Source organism: Cetorhinus maximus, chromosome 13 (genome assembly GCF_964194155.1).
Source record: "Cetorhinus maximus chromosome 13, sCetMax3.hap1.1, whole genome shotgun sequence".
Taxonomy (NCBI): Eukaryota; Metazoa; Chordata; class Chondrichthyes; order Lamniformes; family Cetorhinidae; genus Cetorhinus; species Cetorhinus maximus.
Genome location: NC_135891.1, coordinates 56,279,937 through 56,297,713, shown reverse-complemented (window position 1 = coordinate 56,297,713; position 17,777 = coordinate 56,279,937). Strand labels below are relative to the sequence as shown.

At 40.7% G+C, this 17,777-nt stretch overlaps 1 protein-coding gene across 5 annotated transcripts in view; it reads left to right on the top strand.

The window, feature by feature from the left end:
• Positions 1-10,749, top strand: part of znf335 (zinc finger protein 335) — an 84,722-nt gene extending 73,973 nt beyond the window's left edge. For all 5 annotated transcript variants that reach the window (XM_078555406.1, XM_078555404.1, XM_078555403.1 and 2 more), the window contains 3 exons: positions 1,891-1,965; positions 3,193-3,295; positions 8,896-10,749. In XM_078555406.1, the coding sequence (XP_078411532.1) occupies positions 1,891-1,965; positions 3,193-3,295; positions 8,896-9,035 (318 nt within the window). In that variant the 3' untranslated portion in view covers positions 9,036-10,749. The remainder of the gene's footprint in view (positions 1-1,890; positions 1,966-3,192; positions 3,296-8,895) is intronic.
• Positions 10,750-17,777: the final 7,028 nt, after the last annotated feature.

Sequence of the window (17,777 nt, the reverse complement as noted above, 5' to 3'; positions counted from 1 at the left end):
AACACAAATACAGAAATACAAATCAAACTTAAACATTAAAGCTAAAACTCATTCCTAACACCCACAAATACAAAAATAACTTACTTCAATTGTCTCTATTTCCTAACTAACTGCCTAACAGTTGAAGTGTCTACTTCCCACATCCATTTGTGTGGAATACACCTTTTCATGGAATTATTACTTAAAATGCCAAAGTGGTCTTGTTCACCATTTTGAAATTTGCACCCAATCTACCCATTATATATGTAAATCATTTTCTCTTTTTCCTGTAGGACATATGCACCTGAATCCAGCAGCACAGCTCTGAATAGTTACTGTGGGGGGGTGTGGAGGTGGGCTGTTAAATGTCAGTGCTTGAGTGTCATTGCTCTTTTCTCTTTTCCCCTCCCCACTCAATTTCCCACAGTTTATAATGCTAAGACTAGGACCTCGCCTTTTCTAAGGTCCATATCCTCATCATCCCCACCCTTAAAGTTACACTGATTTCCCTTTGCAGCAGACTCATCCTCAACTTGAAATTCCACCATGACCTCATCCAACCCTACCTCTGCCTTTTGACCCTGCGGGAAGCTTGTTTCCTGACACACTGTACACTATCATGGCTGCTCCTTCAGCCATGTATCCCTCCTTCAACACCTCCCTCCCTGCCTTGAAAAACACCTCACAGCCCTTCTCCTTAGGAATGTGTTTAGCCCCTTCTTCCACCCCTTCTCTTTCCTTTGTTCACAATCTTATAAAACACTTGGAATCACATCTTTCTGTATACGAAGGGTGCTCTAGGAACTTAAGTTTGATGTTGGGGGGAAAGAAATATTGTGTCTTGCACATTGAGCCAGCTGTCTAGAGATGTGGCAGTACCCTGGGTATGATGTGGTCTTGCTTAAATTCCTTATTTGCTGCTTTCTACGTCTGACCTCTGTTTGCCATTTTCACCTGATACCTCAGCCAACATTGCAAACTTGAGATGGAGAATTGTGATCCAGATATGGATTCCACAGCTCTGTAGTCCTGTATCATGTTAATCCAATGCAATGCCTGGAATTATTATTTTTTAAATAACTTTTTTTTGTGCATATGAAGGTGAGGGATGAAAGTGCTGGAGAATGGTATGTTGATTTTGTAAAGTATCAGAATCAAACACTCCCAGGTGAGAAATATTGCAGTTAGATGCAGAATAATCCTGCTTCCATTCTGTCCTAACAATGAGCCTCAGCTCTAACCCCAGAGGAGTGACACTCTTCCATTTCCCAGCCAATCTGTTGCCTGTCTAAGTGAAATCATATATTGCAGCCATTTTGCACCCACATCTGCTAAGAATTAGATTGAGCCTGTCTAAACTCATTTCATGTAGGATCCTTACAACGAGAAGACAGAAGAGATTTTCCACTCATCAGTGTGAGATCAAGCAACTTGACTGTTTAAAATACTGCATTTTTAAAAACTACACAACAGTACTTATAATTGAATAAACGTGCCACTTATATTTCTAAATTTAGCCAGTATCATATCTTGTGACCTATTCCCCACTGAGATCGCTGCACTCCTCCAATTCTGGTTTCATGTACATCCCTGATTTATTTGTACCACCATTGGCAGTTGTGCCTTCAGCTGCTTAGGCCTTAAGTTCTGGAATTTCCTCATAACCTCTCTGCCTCTCTATAATTCTCTCCTTTATAATGCCCCTTAAAACCCAACTTTTTGACCAATCTTTTAGTCAGCTGACCTAACATCTCTTTTTCCAACTTGGTATCAAATTTTGTTTGATAATGCTCCTGTGAAGTGCCTTTAGGATACTGTACCGAGTTAAAGGTGCTATATTAATGCAATTGTTAATGTTTTGTTGTTTTCAACTAATATGGTACCTTATTAATTTACTGATGCTCTCCACAGGTGCAGGATGGTCAAATTCACCACATACAGTACGAATCAGATCCACAGATACACCAGGTCTTAGAAGGACAACAGGTATAGTTCTTCTCTAGTAAAATATATCTACATTTAAAAATAGAGCTTCTAAAAATAAACATATTACTACATGGAGTTAAATCTGGGATTTGTCACTATTGGCACCAAGAAAGTGCATTTTGTGCTGTTGTAACAGAACAGTTTGTCCCTGGCTCTTTAAACAATGCCCATACTAATTACTCCAGTTACTGGAATGACGCAGCCAGTATAACTTCGTGATTAACGCACATTAATTTTTTTTTTGTCAATTAATGTTTTAGCATGTCGGTCTCAGAAGTTAACTATGGGATTAGTTAACAGCCCTACTAGATAGTGATCAGGAATGAGAATTGTGACATTTCTCCTTCCATTGCCAAGGTTATAATGCCTCAACTGCTGATAAACTAGAAGAGGCTTTGAATTGAGCTAGGATCTTAAAGCTTCTAGCTTGCGTCTTTGGACTGCCCAGATGCGTAAGGAATTATCTTAGCACAGTGCAACTTAGACTGGACATTCAGTAATGAGAGTGTCGGCAGATGGCCAGCCAGGGCTAACCCATGGGTACAAACTGAATGAGTAACTTATTTTGTCATGTTTGAACTTTATGTCATCATTGAAGACACTAAAGTCATTTGATTTCAGGTATAATATGAACGATCCTTTTTTGTGGGGAAATGGCTTGATTACTTGATTAATAAAGTACTTGATTAATTTTAAATGGAGTCTTGGCCCATCCCCGCTTAACAAAGTGCACAACAATCAAATCAGGATCGTAATTATATAATTACTTTTCTGCCTTTGGTCATAGTAATCCTTATTTTCATTTACAAATAATTCCACCCCCATAAAAACTGGAATTTGGTGAAAATACTGAGAAAGTTCTATCACATGGGCTGCATTTTATGGCATACAGTTACTTTAATTTGCAATTTTGATTTTCAAATCTACAAAATCCATTAAATGAAGTGTAAAGTTGCCAACGCAAAATTAAAATACTGCAGGTACTGGAAATCTGAAATAAAAATAGAAAATGCTGGAAGTACTTAGCAGATCAGGCAGTATCTCTGGAGAGGAAAACAATGTTTCAGTTCGACGGTCTTTCAGCAGATAATGTAAAGTTACCAATATCCCCATTTTTTTGTGTTTCCGTATTGTAATGACCATTTTCTTCAGATATTGAACCTCTGCAGTGCACTGTAGTACATGTTTGTTGTTGTCAATCTCTTGATGTTGTGTTACTTTACTAAGATCGCAGTGAGCCATGATGGACAGATCCAATATGTGCCAATCACTGATCAGCAACTGGTGACACAAGCCGAGTTAGAAGCTGCTGCACATTCCGCAGTGACAGGTAGGCAACTACTGGGGTCCAGGCCTGGTGTGAGGCAGCGGCAGTTGTCAGTATTCAAAATGTGAACCTGGTCAGATTGGTTGTTCCCATTGTTACTAAGCAGCTGTTTTAAAAAATGTCCTCACCTGGCTAGTGATGGATCTATTTTCTTGCAATTTCAATAACTGAATGGTTAGTCAGTAACAAAAAATCTTGTGGGATATCATATCATAAAAATCTTTCTGCTTTTCAGGATGTGCCCAGTTGATGGCTAAGTACCATTGACACACACTCTTTCTTTTGTTCATCTTTTGTTGGATCTCTGGACTCAGTTGAGTGATGGTGGAGAGGTTTATTGGCGTCATTACCTAGCTGTTCCCTTTTCTCAATTCCTTTTTCCTCTAGAAGCCCCTCTAATTGCCTCTCCAACCTTGGGCAGGATTTTCCCCCCGTCGGGGGCAAAGTTGAGGTGCGCCTCCGATCGGTGCCCCCGATTAGGGGCCTGCCGCCATTTTACATGGGCGGGCCCATTAAGGCCCGACCAGCGTGATGTCCGCATGGGAGCGCACTCATCTCCCTGAGGCTAGGTGCTGCCTCGGAGATCGGCTCTACTGTCAAAAATATTAAAAATAGAAAAAAAAAATCCTGACATGTCCCCTCATGTGACATGAACCTACATGAAACCTCATCCTGCCCGTGGATGAGGTTTCATGCTTTTTCTAATGCCCGCCAGGGCTCCTGGCCTGCCCGCCAACCTTAAGGTTGGACAGGCAGGTCCATTAATTACTTTAATGACTCTGTCAATGGCCTCAATTGGCCATTCCACCCGATGTCACCGCACATCATCTTATGCGTCGGCGAGCAGGCCCTGCCCCCCGCTTGCCGACGGGAAAATCCTGCCCCTTGTACTAACAGCTTCAGTGACCTTCTCTCTTAAATTATTCCATGAATTCATTTTGTTGTTTAATCGTTTTTTTTAAAAACTACCTGAAAACTGTTCTATTGTTATAACTCTGACATTTAACTTGTGTTCCCCGGTAATTAAAACTCTTCACCATTTTGCCAATCCTTTCTAAATTTGGCATCCTTCAATAAAATAACTAAATGAGCAATATTGTATACTCTTACCCTGTGGTGGGTTTAGAAATGGGGAAAGTATTTAATCAGGCAGGATAGTGGCAGGTGGGGACCTCACCACCTTCCCGCCTCCAACCTGATTAAACACCGAGACCTACCCACCCCCCAACCCTTGCTGCCAACTCCCCCTATACCCACAACCCCACCCCACGAAATCCCTCCAGCATCACTGAACTGAGTCCAGGGATCCAACAAAGATCTGGGCTTTGGTGGGTGTCTTTCCTGCAGCAACCAACACCAGCCCATTGGCACTGGTCAGGAAAAGAGCTGCCAGCCTCTGATTGGCCAGCAACTCTCTGTGGGTGGAACCTCTTATCTCCAGGGTCCTAATCCTGTAGAAGGACCAACCCGTGACCTCTCAACTGCCTGACTGGCACATAACACTGGCGTCCCTCCCCAGGAGGATGCAAAGTAGGTGTCTCCCTGGCTCTCCAGCTGGTGGCCAAGAGTCCCGTTGCCTCCATAAAATTCCAAATTTGTCTGATCATGGAACAGAGTTACACTAATGCACACAAAATCATAATCTATATTTCTCAATACATTCAGTAATTAATCCACCTAATAAGGCTGACACTTGAGTGAAGCTCTGAGGGAGTCTGCATTGTCCAAGGTGCTGCATTTCAGATGAGTTGTTAGATGGAGCCTCCGTCTGTCCTCTTGGGTGGATGTTAAAGATTCCACACATTTTTACCATCCTCATAGAGACCAACAACTAATAGTTATTTGGTAGTACAGAACTTGATTATTGCTGAAAAAAGAGACATGTCTAAGCTTTTCATCTTGCACTCATCAGGACACCTCACAAGAATACTAATATCAGGGGAAAACAACAATTTATACTGTATGTAAAGAGAGTGCTGATTGGTTGGCAAGTGGCATTGCCATGGAGAATGCACCAGTGATGGTGACTGACAGTTAACTGACAAAAACAAAAACAGAATTACCTGGAAAAACTCAGCAGGTCTGGCAGCATCGGCGGAGAAGAAAAGAGTTGACGTTTCGAGTCCTCATGACCATTCTACAGAACTGAGTAAAATTAGGAGAGGGGTGAACTTGTAAAAAGAAAGGAATCTCTCAACACCAATGGAAAGTAACCGATGGGCAAGATTTCACCTTTTAAGACTCTTGCTGTAATATTCAAAACAAAACCAACATAAATCAAACATAATTAACAGGCAACTGATGCATCAAACTAAAAAACAAAGTAAGTTTCACATTAACTAACACAAACAAAATATGTCTTAGAAACACTTTTACTCTACGCCATGCTTCTGGCAGATATGTAACATTAAAGGAACAGTCTCAGTCATTCCTAACTCTCCTTCAGAGGTTCACCATTCCTCGCCACGGCAGGTCTAAACTTCCAACGTCCTTCGACAATCATTCCACTTCTCCTTTTTCAGATCCAATTATCACTAGCAAAGCACACCTTGACAAATACCCCTCTTCCTCAAGTCCCAACAATCTTGATGATCTAGAATTCCAGAGATTCCTGTAACCGATCCCTTTAAATGGTTTAGTCAACGCTCTCAAGTATTTTTTCCCCATAGATGGCTTTACTCCTGCCCCCCATTACTTTCTACAGAACAGAGAAGACCTGTTCGTGGGAGAGTTCCAATTCTCTCCCACCTGCTTCTCAGCAGCAACTTTTCTTCTGTTCTGTGCACTACTGTGAGAGGTGCTATGAACTGTAACTCAACATCTCAATGGGTTTCTTTTTGAGTTTCTATCCCTTCTCAACTGTCATCCCTGTGGAAACTTAGTCACTTGGACACTTCACAAAACTGAGGTGTTTACTAGGAATTCTAATTACACCATTTCCAGAATTCTTTCATTTTGAATTAAAGGGACATTTCAAAACATAGGCTCCCCTAAAGTTCATTGTTCATGACAACAAGTCACTAGGAGGTGAATAGTATCAAACTGCATTGGCAGCTGTTTAAAAAAAGTTGACTGTCTTTTCAGCTGTGGCTCTGTATATGCAGTGGGATTGAGAGAAAATGCAATAGGGGGCAAAAGAAGAAATGTGTCACACAGTGCGAACACTTTAATATAGCGCAGACATCTCATACTCTGAAATTCTACTCTACAGTTAAAGTTAATTTCGTTATGTCTTTGATTTGTGTATTCGCTGTACAAAATGACAATTCTGGCTCTAATTGGCACACATTTACAGTTTCCCTCTAAACCAATACACTAAGACTAGGGGCAGAATCTTTGGCCCCCGCAGGAGGCAAGGAAGAAGATGGGAGGGCCTGAAAATTTGGTGGGTTGGCATCGGGACCGATATCCAATGCCTTTGCACCTCCACCAGAAGTTTTGGGCAGGAAGGCCCACTGTCGACCTTCCCGCCCCACCTCCACTTGAGTCCTTTAAGTGGCCAATTAACAACCACCTAAGGGCCTCTTCCCAGCTTAGCTGCAATCTTCTCGGCTCCACACTTGTGGCCTGCACAACTGGTTAAATTGCGGGCTGTATGTCAGCTGAAGGGGGAGGTCCCTTGATCTGAACTAATCCATGCATGATTGAGGGCATGGGACAGGGGGTGGTTGCTGACAGCCACTCCCCAGCTCTTGCTGCCGACCTCCTTGGCTCCCTTCACCCTATGCTCCCACCCCATGAGACCCCCTCCCCCTCCTGTCCGCTCCCCACCCCTCCCCAAACAGCACTTAACTATCAGAAGGAGAGATCTAAACCCTGGAGATGGACCCTTGTGGAAGGCATCCAAGAAAGAGTGTCGTTTGGGAGAAGCTTCCAAAGCTGGTTCTTTGAGAGTGGAGAATGGAAACCCTCATGTGAAAGATGAAGTTCAATGAGACCGTTTGGCTCATGGTGTGACAAGCATCTCGGGGGAGTTGATGAGAGATCCACAGCATCTGTTTGGGGTGGCATCTGTCACTTGTTTCAGAGTGGGGTGTGTCTGACCACAGGTCACCTATTATACTGTTATGTTCACAGTAAGTACAAGATAGCTTGTGTAACTCGTTATCTTTACGAATCTGTATATATCTGTAAAGGTATAGTTGTGGGTGAAGGGGCATTGTAATATAGTTCATCTTTCCTTGTTTAATAAGTGTTTTATTCTTTTGTTAAAGTTTAACAGCCGACTCCTGTGATTGTGATCAGTAGCCACCCTCCACATTTCGAAACAAAAAATAAAAGTTAGGATCTATCAAGTCGGGTTCCACCCTGGGATCTGACTTGTCCAGTAGTAACATCAACTAGGATCATAACACGATGAAGAAAGATTGGCTAGGCTAGGGTTGTTTTCCTTAAAACAGAGGAGGCTGAGGGATGACCTAATTGTGGTGTACAAAATTGAGGGGTCTGGATAGGGTAGACAGGAAGGACCTGTTTCCCCTAGCTGAGGGGTCAGTTACCAGGGGGCATAGATTTAAGGTGATTGGTAGAAGGTTGAGAGGGGACATGAGGAGAAACGTTTTCATCCAGAGGGTAGTGGGCGCCTGGAATTCACTGCCTAAATTGGTGGTTGAGGCTGAAACACTCAACTCATTTAAAAGATACCTGGATCTGCACCTGAAGTGCTGTGACCTGTAAGGCTTCGGACCAGATGCTGGAAAGTGGGATTAAGAATGAGCGGCTAGTTTCTTTGTTTCTCTGTTTTTGGCTGGTGCAGACATGATGGGCTGAATGGCCTCTTTCTGCGCCGTAACTTTTCTATGGAACAGGAGAATTCTCCTGGTGTCTTGGCCAATATTTATCCTTCAACCAACATTTCTAAAAACAAATTATTTGTTTATTAATCTCATTGCTGTGCACAAATTGTCTGCAATCTTCTCCTACATTATAACAGTGGCACTTCAAAAGTATTTAATTGACTGCAAAGCACTTTAGGTAGTGAAAGACGCAATATAAATTTAAGCTCTCTTTCTTTCTCATTTTTAAGGCCATTTCTCACTCTTACTGCTCCTACCGTCTAATGATGCTACCTTTTTCTATCTCTCTTAAACACATGGAGGAAAATGCTGAAATTTGCAACTTGTGGGTTCTTTTTAAGTTGTTGATGATTGATACTCAGCCTTTAAACACTGAAATGCCTAGATTGATACCTCCGAGCCCATAGGATGTATAAAAAAAAACTTATAGAATTTCTTAAACTAAACTGGTTCCCCTTAAGAAAATAAATTCCAACAGCATTATTAATAGTAAACTTATTTTTAAAATGTACCAACTAATGGATTATTTATTAAAATAATATGGGTCTCCAGTTCAAAATATATTCCTTTAGGGCTTTTGCCCTTTTAATTATAAAGTGCTGGTTACCTTGACCTTCTGAATATTAACTTTTAAAAATATAGTAAAAAGCAGATTTGTACAGCAGATCCTTCAGCAGTTCAAAGAAACAATGCAGTTTTGTGTCAGTGAAGATCAGCTCTGAATTAGCTCTTTTGAAAGTTTGTCGAATGTACTGAAAGGTTTTATGTTAAAAAGAAAGTAAGTTACTGTTTCTTCTTCCTTAACAGCTGTAGCAGATGCTGCTATTGCTCAGGTCCAAGGAATCTACACAACTGAGGCTACAGAAGAACAAATACAGCAGCTTCAGCAACAGGCAATCCAGTACGAGATGGCTCAAGCTGAGGTCATTGCATACTCTGAAGATTAAAACAATGAATGTGGCAACAGGAGAAGATGACTTAAGCACTTTTCAATTTTAGTAAGAGAGGGGGGGGACAATGAAGCCAAGAGACAAATGACTGATCCCCCTTTCCCTGCCTTATACTATTTTTGGTTTGCTCCTTAGAGTATCCTTAATACTTGCATGCAATGAACAGATAAAAAGCCTATTTGTACATTTTGTTCCCTTGCCTCTTCCCTACCTTGTCAACAGGACTTTGGCCCAATTATTGACCAATTTGCAAATAAGTAAAGTTGGTACTGAATCCTCAGAAATGACCCCAATTTGCAAATCACCTTTTTGATGGTTATTAAAAGGTTTAGCACAATGTTTAATGTGGGCTGACGAACCTGTGTGTAAAAAAGAAAAAAGTAAGGTTCCAGCTTTTGAGAAACATTCTGTACACAGATCTATACATGACTTATATTTATGTGTGTGTATATAGAATATATACAAAAATATTATGTATAGACAATTGAATTCCTGCAGGGTGAATTATAGGGCAATGATCTAGTTGAGGAATTTAGTTGCTAGATCATTGCCTTATTCATCATTGCCTCTTGTTTTCCATTTTAATATATAGCAGATATTGAATTTAAAAAAAAAAAGTTGCCATTGCAGCATTCTACTCTGTGATGTGGAATTTGGTTTTCAAGATGAAAGAACAGAAAATGTTCTTGCTATTTTGTCTTTTTTTTGTTTTATATGTGGGGAACCTGAAATTATACTGGATCACGTGATAGGACCTGTGATAACTTTCCTGGGGATGAAATTCCCCTTCTGAAAAATTTGCACTTAGTGCATATTGAAATCAAGTTTAAAATGTTTCAGGGAAACCTCCCTCTCCCACCATTCCCTCCTGTCATGCCCTCTAATGGATTGATATTAGTGTACTGTCCAGTATGAAATTCAACCATAAGGTCAGGAAACACCCAGCTGCTGCTGAGCTGGTTGACTTTAGCGCATCAACTGGGCCATTAAGTCTGGCCCCTTTTGTAGTGATTAACAGTAAGAAAACTTGGCACCAGTAATGAAACCTACTTAGAAACCTCTAACAGGAAAAAGTATATAGGGAGCCTTGTCACACTCTTTGGACACCTAGATGATGGGCCTGTTAAGAATAAAGGTAATAAAGCACAAGGAAGCTTGTGTGTTACAGCCTTGTAACATGGGCTGAAATATCTTCTTGGACTGAATGCTGAAGAATTTTCACTGTTGAAACATCAGCCATAGCTTGTGCCATATAGGTGAATCCAAAGTGAATCAAAGGATATAGTAAAACCAATATTGGTTGATATCTACAGGTTTATTTAATTAATATTTCTCGGTTGCATAAATAATCATCCGTGTTATTCAATAATGTTCACCTCATTTAGCCTTCTTTGTTATACCATCCACTTGGTTGCTTTCATAATGCTGGAGTCAATAATCCATCACTACAACTTTCCATTAGCCAATATTTGCATTTGTTTCCCATAAACACATCCTGCTACTATTGCAAAACTAAACTGTATATACAGTGATGTACATACAATAATTTATTACATAGGAAGAAATATTTTGCTTACCAACTGGACTAAAATGATTATGGTTGACTCTTATTACCTCAACTACACTGGATTCTACTCTTGCTGACTTTGTCAATTGTGGTTACTGTTTGTTTTCTAAGACCTTATTCTTTTCAATACATTGTATTCATTTTGTAATCACGCATTCTCACTTTTTTATTTTTCTAGGAAGTGTTTCCACATGTACATTTCCACCGCCATCATACTGGTGCTTATGCATTGTTGTGAAGTAGTTTTAGGCATATAGATATAAAAGCAGTAAAATGATATGGCTCCCAATCTCATTGTAAGCATGATAAAGTGAAGAGGTGTGACACCATTTCTAGTAGATAGTCTTAACCCCTTATGGGCTTCCCACTTAGTGTAGTACATCTCCAGCGTAGTATAAAGTTTCACTTTAAAAAAAAATGCCCAATTCCATTGGACCTGCTGAGGTCTTTATAAACCTCCCAATCTTTTACTGTTGTGAGACAGCCCCTACTCCCATAGCTTGAGAATTCACCACTTGTACAGCAGAGTATTGCTCTTGTGTGTTAGCAGTACCAGTGCTACTTTACAGTTGAACTCCATGTGAAATGGTCTGACTCTGAACTCAGTTCAGTATCTATAGTATTGCAGCTCTTCCTTGCATTTCTGCAAGCTTTTCTGCATTTCTGTTGGGAGTGCTCCCTCAATGATTAATGTAATTATACGATCACTACACAGTGGTAGGACTAGTTAATTGAATTCATTTCAAGTGGTTTATTGTGGAATTTTCTCATCACTTAAAATGTATTTGTAAATTTTGGTGCTAATCAACCAAACATTCAATAATTAGAGTCCACTATTTGAGACCTGACTGTTTTGAAAGCAGTTAGAATTATTTTAATGATAGTCAATGCCTAAAATAGTGAAACAACTAAACAAATTTACTTCATAACTCAATTAATAATGTTTTATAAAAGGGTAGTTTTTGTTTGCCTTTTTGATCAAAATTAGGCCATTTTTAACCTTGTTACTAAACCTCTCGCAAAATTGTTGTGGATGTGGACAATAATTTGTGCCACCTTGCCTCATTCATCCAGATCAACCTAGTTCTTCATCAAATTCCTCAAATAGGAATATAATTGTAATAGGGGATAGTATATTTTGGGGGTGTGGGGGTGGACACTGTTCTCTGCAGCTGAGAGCGAGAATCCTGAAGGCTGTGTTGCCTGCTTGGTGCCAGGATTAAGGACATTTCCTCAGGCCTGGAGAGGAACTTGTAGGAGAAGAATCCAGTTGTCGTAGTCCACGTGGGAGGACTAAGAAAGAGGTTCTGCTGAGGGAATATGAGCAGCTGGGGACTAAATTAAAAAGCAGAACCCCAAAGATGATAATCTCTAGATTACTACCTGAGCGGCAAGCAAATTGGCAAAGGGCAAATAAGATCAGAGAGTTGAATTTGTGGCTCAAAGATTTGAATGGAAGAAATGGTTTTTGATTCATGTGACATTAGCACTAATACTGGGGAAAGTGGGAGCTGTACCGTTGGGACAGCCTTCACCAGAACTGCCTAGAGGATGAGTTCATAGAATGTATTTGGGGCAGTTTCTTAGAACAATATGCAGAAGATGCAACACCTGCCCCTTCACTTCCTCTCTCCTTACCGTCCAAGGGCCCAAACACTCCTTTCAAGTGAAGCAGCATTTCACTTGCACTTCCCTCAACTTAGTCTACTGCATTCGTTGCTCCCAATGCGGTTTCCTCTACATTGGAGAGACCAAACGCAGACTGGGTGACCGCTTTGCAGAACACCTTCAGTCTGTCCGCAAGCATTACTCAGACCTCCCTGTCGCTTGCCATTTCAACACTCCACCCTGCTCTCATGCCCACATGCCTGTCTTTGGCTTGCTGCATTGTTCCAGTGAAGCTCAACGCAAACTGGAGAAACAGCACCTCATCTTCCGACTAGGCACTTTACAGCCTTCCAAACTGAATATTGAGTTCAACAATTTTAGATCTTGAACTCTCTCCTCCATCCCTACCCCCTTCCCGTTTCTTCCCCCTCCTTTTTGTTTTTTTCAATAATTTATATAGATTTTTCTTTTCCCACCTATTTCCATTATTTTTAAATGTATTTCCACCCATTGTTTATTTCTACCTTTTAGTGTTCCCCCCACCCCCACTAGAGCTATCTGTACCTTATCTGTCCTGTCTTCTACTCTTAATTAGCACATTCCTTTAGATAATATCACCACCTTCAACACCTCTTTGTTCTTTTGTCTGTGACAGCTTTTGGTTATCTCCACCTATCACTGGCTGCTTGTCCCAACAAACCCCCCCTCCCCACTTAAACCAGCTTATATTTCACCCCTTTCCTATTTTTACTTAGTTCTGTTGAAGGGTCATGAGGACTCGAAACATCAACTGTGCTCTTCTCCGCCGATGCTGCCAGACCTGCTGAGTTTTTCCAGGTATTTCTGTTTCTGTTTTTGTTCTAGAACCCAAACGGGTTCCAGACTATTTTAGACCTGGTAATGTATAATGGGACAGGATTAATACATGACCTCATAGTAAAGGATCCTCTAGGTAAGAGTGGTCATAACATGATAGAATTTCACACTCCATTTGTAAGACAGAAATCTGGGTCTGAAACTAATGTCTTACCCTTGTAATTGCCTTCATTTAAGTTTATGAAGACACATTAGGCTAGAATGGGTTGGGAAAATTGTTTACCTTGGACATCCATCATAGGTAAGATGGTAGAGTGGCAGTGACAGACATTTAAGGAGATATTTGATAACTCTCAACAAAGATAGATATCCTTGAGAACAAAAGATTTAAGAGAAAGATGTACCATCCATGGTTAACAAAGGAAGTTCAGAATGGTATCAATTTGAAAGAAAAAATATACAATGCTGCAAAGATTTGTGGTAGGCCAGAAGATTGGGAAAATTTTATAAACCAGCAAAGGATAACTCAAAATATACCAGAGTGAGAAATTGGAGTATGAGAAAACTAGCAAGAAATATAGCAAAAGCTACAAGTATATAAATAGGAAAAAAAGTAGTTAAAATGAGGTGAGACATTTTGAATAAGTATTTTATATTGGTCTTCACAGTAAAAGATGAAAAAATTATTCCAGGAATAGAAGAAAAGCAGGGGGAAAAGGAGAGAAGAACTCAAAACAATCACAATCACTAGAGAAAAAGTACTTGGGAAGCTAATGGGACTAAAGGTAGACAAGCCTCTTGGACCTTATAGCCTCCATCCTAGGATCTTAAAGGAAATGCCTGCAGAGATAGTGGATGCATTGGTTGTAATCTTCCAAAAATCCTTAGTTTCTGGAAAGATCCCAGTGGAGTGGAAAGCTGCAAACACAATATCACTATTCAAGAAAGGAGGGAGACAGAAAGCAGGAAACTAATGGCCAGTTCGTCTAACATCTGTCATTGGGAGAACGGTAGAATCCATTATTAAATAGGAGGTCATTTAGAAAATGATAATACAATCAGGTAGAGTCAACATGGACTTGTGAAAGGGAAATAGTGTTTGACAAATTTATTTGAGTTCTTTAGAGGATGTAATGAGCAGGGTGGATAAAGGGAAACCAGTAGGTGTGTATTTGGATTTCCAAAAGGCTTTTGATAAGGTGCCACATAAAACCTTACTACATGGTGTTGGAAGTGATATATTAGCATGGATAGAGGATTGGCTAACTAACAGGAAACAAAGAGTTGGGATAAATGGGTACTTTTCACATTGTAACTGTAACTAGAGTGCCACAGGGATCAGTGCTGGGGCCTCAACTATTTACAATCTATATTAATGACTTGGATGAAGGGACTGTAACCAAATTTGCTGCTGATACAAAGGTAGGAAAGCAAGTTGTGTGGATACAAAGAGTCTGCAAAGGGATATAGATAGGTTAAGTGAGTGGGCAAAAATTTGGAAGATGAAGTATAATGTGGGAAAATGCGAGGTTGTCCACTTTGGCAAAAAGAGTAGCAAAGCAGAATATTTAAATGGAGAGATACAGAATGCTGCAATAAGAAGGATCTGGGTATCCTTGTACATGAACAAAAAAGTCAGCATATAGGTACAGCAAATAATTAGGAGGGCAAATGGAATGTTGGCTTTATTGCAGGGGGATTAGGGGTGGCGGGGGTGGGTGGGGGAGTATAAAAGTAGGAAAGTCTTGTGACAACTGTACAGGGCATTGGTCAGACAGCACCTGGAGTACTGTGTACAGTTTTGGTCTCCTTACTTAAGGAGGGATATGTTTGCACTGGAAGCAGTTCCGAGAAGGTTCACTAGGCTGATTTCTGGGATGAAGAAGTTGCCTTATGTGGAAAGGTTGAGCAGATTGGGCCTATACTCATTGGAGTTTAGAAGAATAAGAGGTGATCCTATTGATGCTGAAATTTTCTTCTCATGGGGAAACCCAAAACTAGAGGGCACAGCATTAAAAATAGGGGGTCTCCCATTTAAAATGGAGTTGAGGAATTTCTTCTCAAGAGGGTCATAGTCTTTCTATAATTCTCTCCCACAGAGAACAGTGGAGGCTGGGTCATTGAATATATTCAAGGTTGAGTTGACAGATTTTTGATTGACAAGGGAGTCGAGGGTTATGGGGATAGACAGGGAAGTGTAATTAAGACCACAATCAGATCAGCCGTTAAACTTACTGACTGATGGAACAGGCTCGATGGGCCAAATGGTGTACTCCTACTCCTATTTCTTATTATTTAAGGAGCACGGCATCAAACCCTTTATTGATTCCAGGTTTTCTTTCCACTGCCCTATCTAGCAGTTTACTCAAGGAAAGTTTTTCAACATAAGTTTTACATATATGTTTTTAATAGTTTGAATTTTTACTCCTGAACTGTAACAAGAACAAAATACTGTTTCAGTTCTACCTTTTGTGCTATTTACAATCTTCTGAATCTCAAGTATTTTTTCAGTTGCCTTCTTTTAAGACTGAAAAGCTCGAGGATTTTCCAGTCTTCATAATCCCTTGCACTGCTAATGATCACAGGAATATAGCAATCAAGTGTTGAGGTTCATTATAATTATTATAATTGATACTTGGCAATGATATACCAACTGTCTATGTTTTTACCCATCATTCACCATAGGTAGTGATCTGCTCAGTCGCTATTTCACCTCCACTTTTGATGCCCTTGTGCCTATTAAAACCATTGTGTGCTCTTATCCTGGTGATTCTCCCTTAGATGGCCATCATCTCTGATTCCTTAAGTCCAGGGGAACTCCAGCTTGAAAGTTGATTGCAGTTAACTGCTTTAGCTATTCATGATCAGATCTGGTTGGACTTCAAAGTACTATGATATCCTGCTCTCTTCTGCCAAAACTGTTCACTGTCCCAGGATCATCCTGGAATGCAAAGATAACCTCCAGCATTTCCATTCATTACAAGTTGTTTTAAACCTCTCCATGCCTCCTTTCATCCTTACCTTCGACAAGTGTTACAGACAGGAGGGTTAATTTAAACAGCACTAATATCTATTCTCTCCACCTGTCCATAAACGGAAAAGGTGTTTTGATTTGTTTCAATCTTTGTAAGCAGTGGCCTATTTCTTAATCCCTCGGTTTTGATGTGATACAATTTTCTATCAATAACCCCACAGCAAACTCGAGATAGGATGAACTCAGAGGGTTAGTTTATTTGCGCACACTCAATATGCGAAAGAGGGTTCGCAACGTCCCCCTTACCTTCAGATAGTAAAGGGTAGGATAGAGGAAAGAAAGAGACCACAGAGGAAAGAAATATTGTTTCATGTGGGTTCCAGAGTCCAGAATCATAGTCCAATGGGGTATTCCGAAATGGAGGTCGGTGGGCTGTAAACCGATGTTGTATAATTCACTTTTCTGGTGGTGTTGACTTCACATGATGAGATAGGCATGCAGAGATGAATCAGTCTTTTACGCGGAGGCACAGAACTTCCAACAGAAGCAGTGTAGATGGGGCCAGGTGTTCAACCTGGCCAGTGTTCCTTTTCTGAGGCTGCTAGTTAGATGATAAACAGCAGACGACTATGAAGTTCAGCAAGGCAGTATTACTTGTCCACAAGCCAGAGGGCCATGTCACATGAGTCCCACCTCTCCACCATATTTGACAAAGGATGTGTATCCATCACCTGGATTCCAAAGACTCAGCCATTAGGATTTGAAAGGAAGGTTGTGGGGCCATGGTTTTAAGTGATCCATCTCTTTCTGGCCAGCCTGGGTTATTAAATGCAAATGGCCTTTGTACAGCTCTCTTTGAAGTTGGGTTGTACAGTCCACAGGGGATCGTTAGTGGTTCCTCAGATGCAAGGTGTGAGATTTCCAAAACTGCAAAATGGCTTCATTTGTTCTGGGGTCACAAACACAGTTTCAGTCATTTTAAGGATCTTTGTTCAGTTTTTAAAATTTTAGAAATAGCCATGAGGATATCTATCTATCAATTATACAGTGTGAGGTCTTTGTCTCTCACACAAGTGTGATGCGCTCATGGTGTCACTAAGATTGAGAGAATCTGTTCAGCTGCCTCTGCTCCTTCCCTCCTTTGCCCAGCCCCCCCGCAAGCCATATTTCCCCCCAGATCCCACACCTTAGCACTCAATTCTTATATTTTCTTGGTGTCTCTCCTAACTCCCACATATCCTCTCTGGGCTCATCTTTTTAATTACCACCACCTGCTTCCCCAACCCTATTCCCACCAAAATGCTGACCACCCAACTTCCTTCCAAGGCCCCATGCTAACTGATTGTTAATGCTTTCCTCCTTTATTGACATCCTAACCTCACTAAGGCCACCCTTGACCCTTCTGTCCTTGCAAGCTAAAAACCCCATCTCCAACACGCTGTCAAAAAATCATGGATTGTGGATGTATAGTTTGGTTTTTGTTTCATCTACTTATATCTTTTGAACTGAGCACATGGAGGTGAACTAGCGGATCAAGGTTGGGCAAAGGTTGTTTTACAATTGATATCCTTGTTGCTAGGCTTGATTACAGTGGGAGGGGGAATGAGGACAGCAGCAGCAAGAAAAATTAAACAGGATATCTACTCCTCTTTCTCCAGCAATGCCCACTGCAAAATACAGCTCTGCCAATGTCAGGTGAAGAGAGGGATGAGCTCATCTGACATCCTATACGGTCAAATATTCTACTGATACTCTCTGGTTATATTCATGAAGA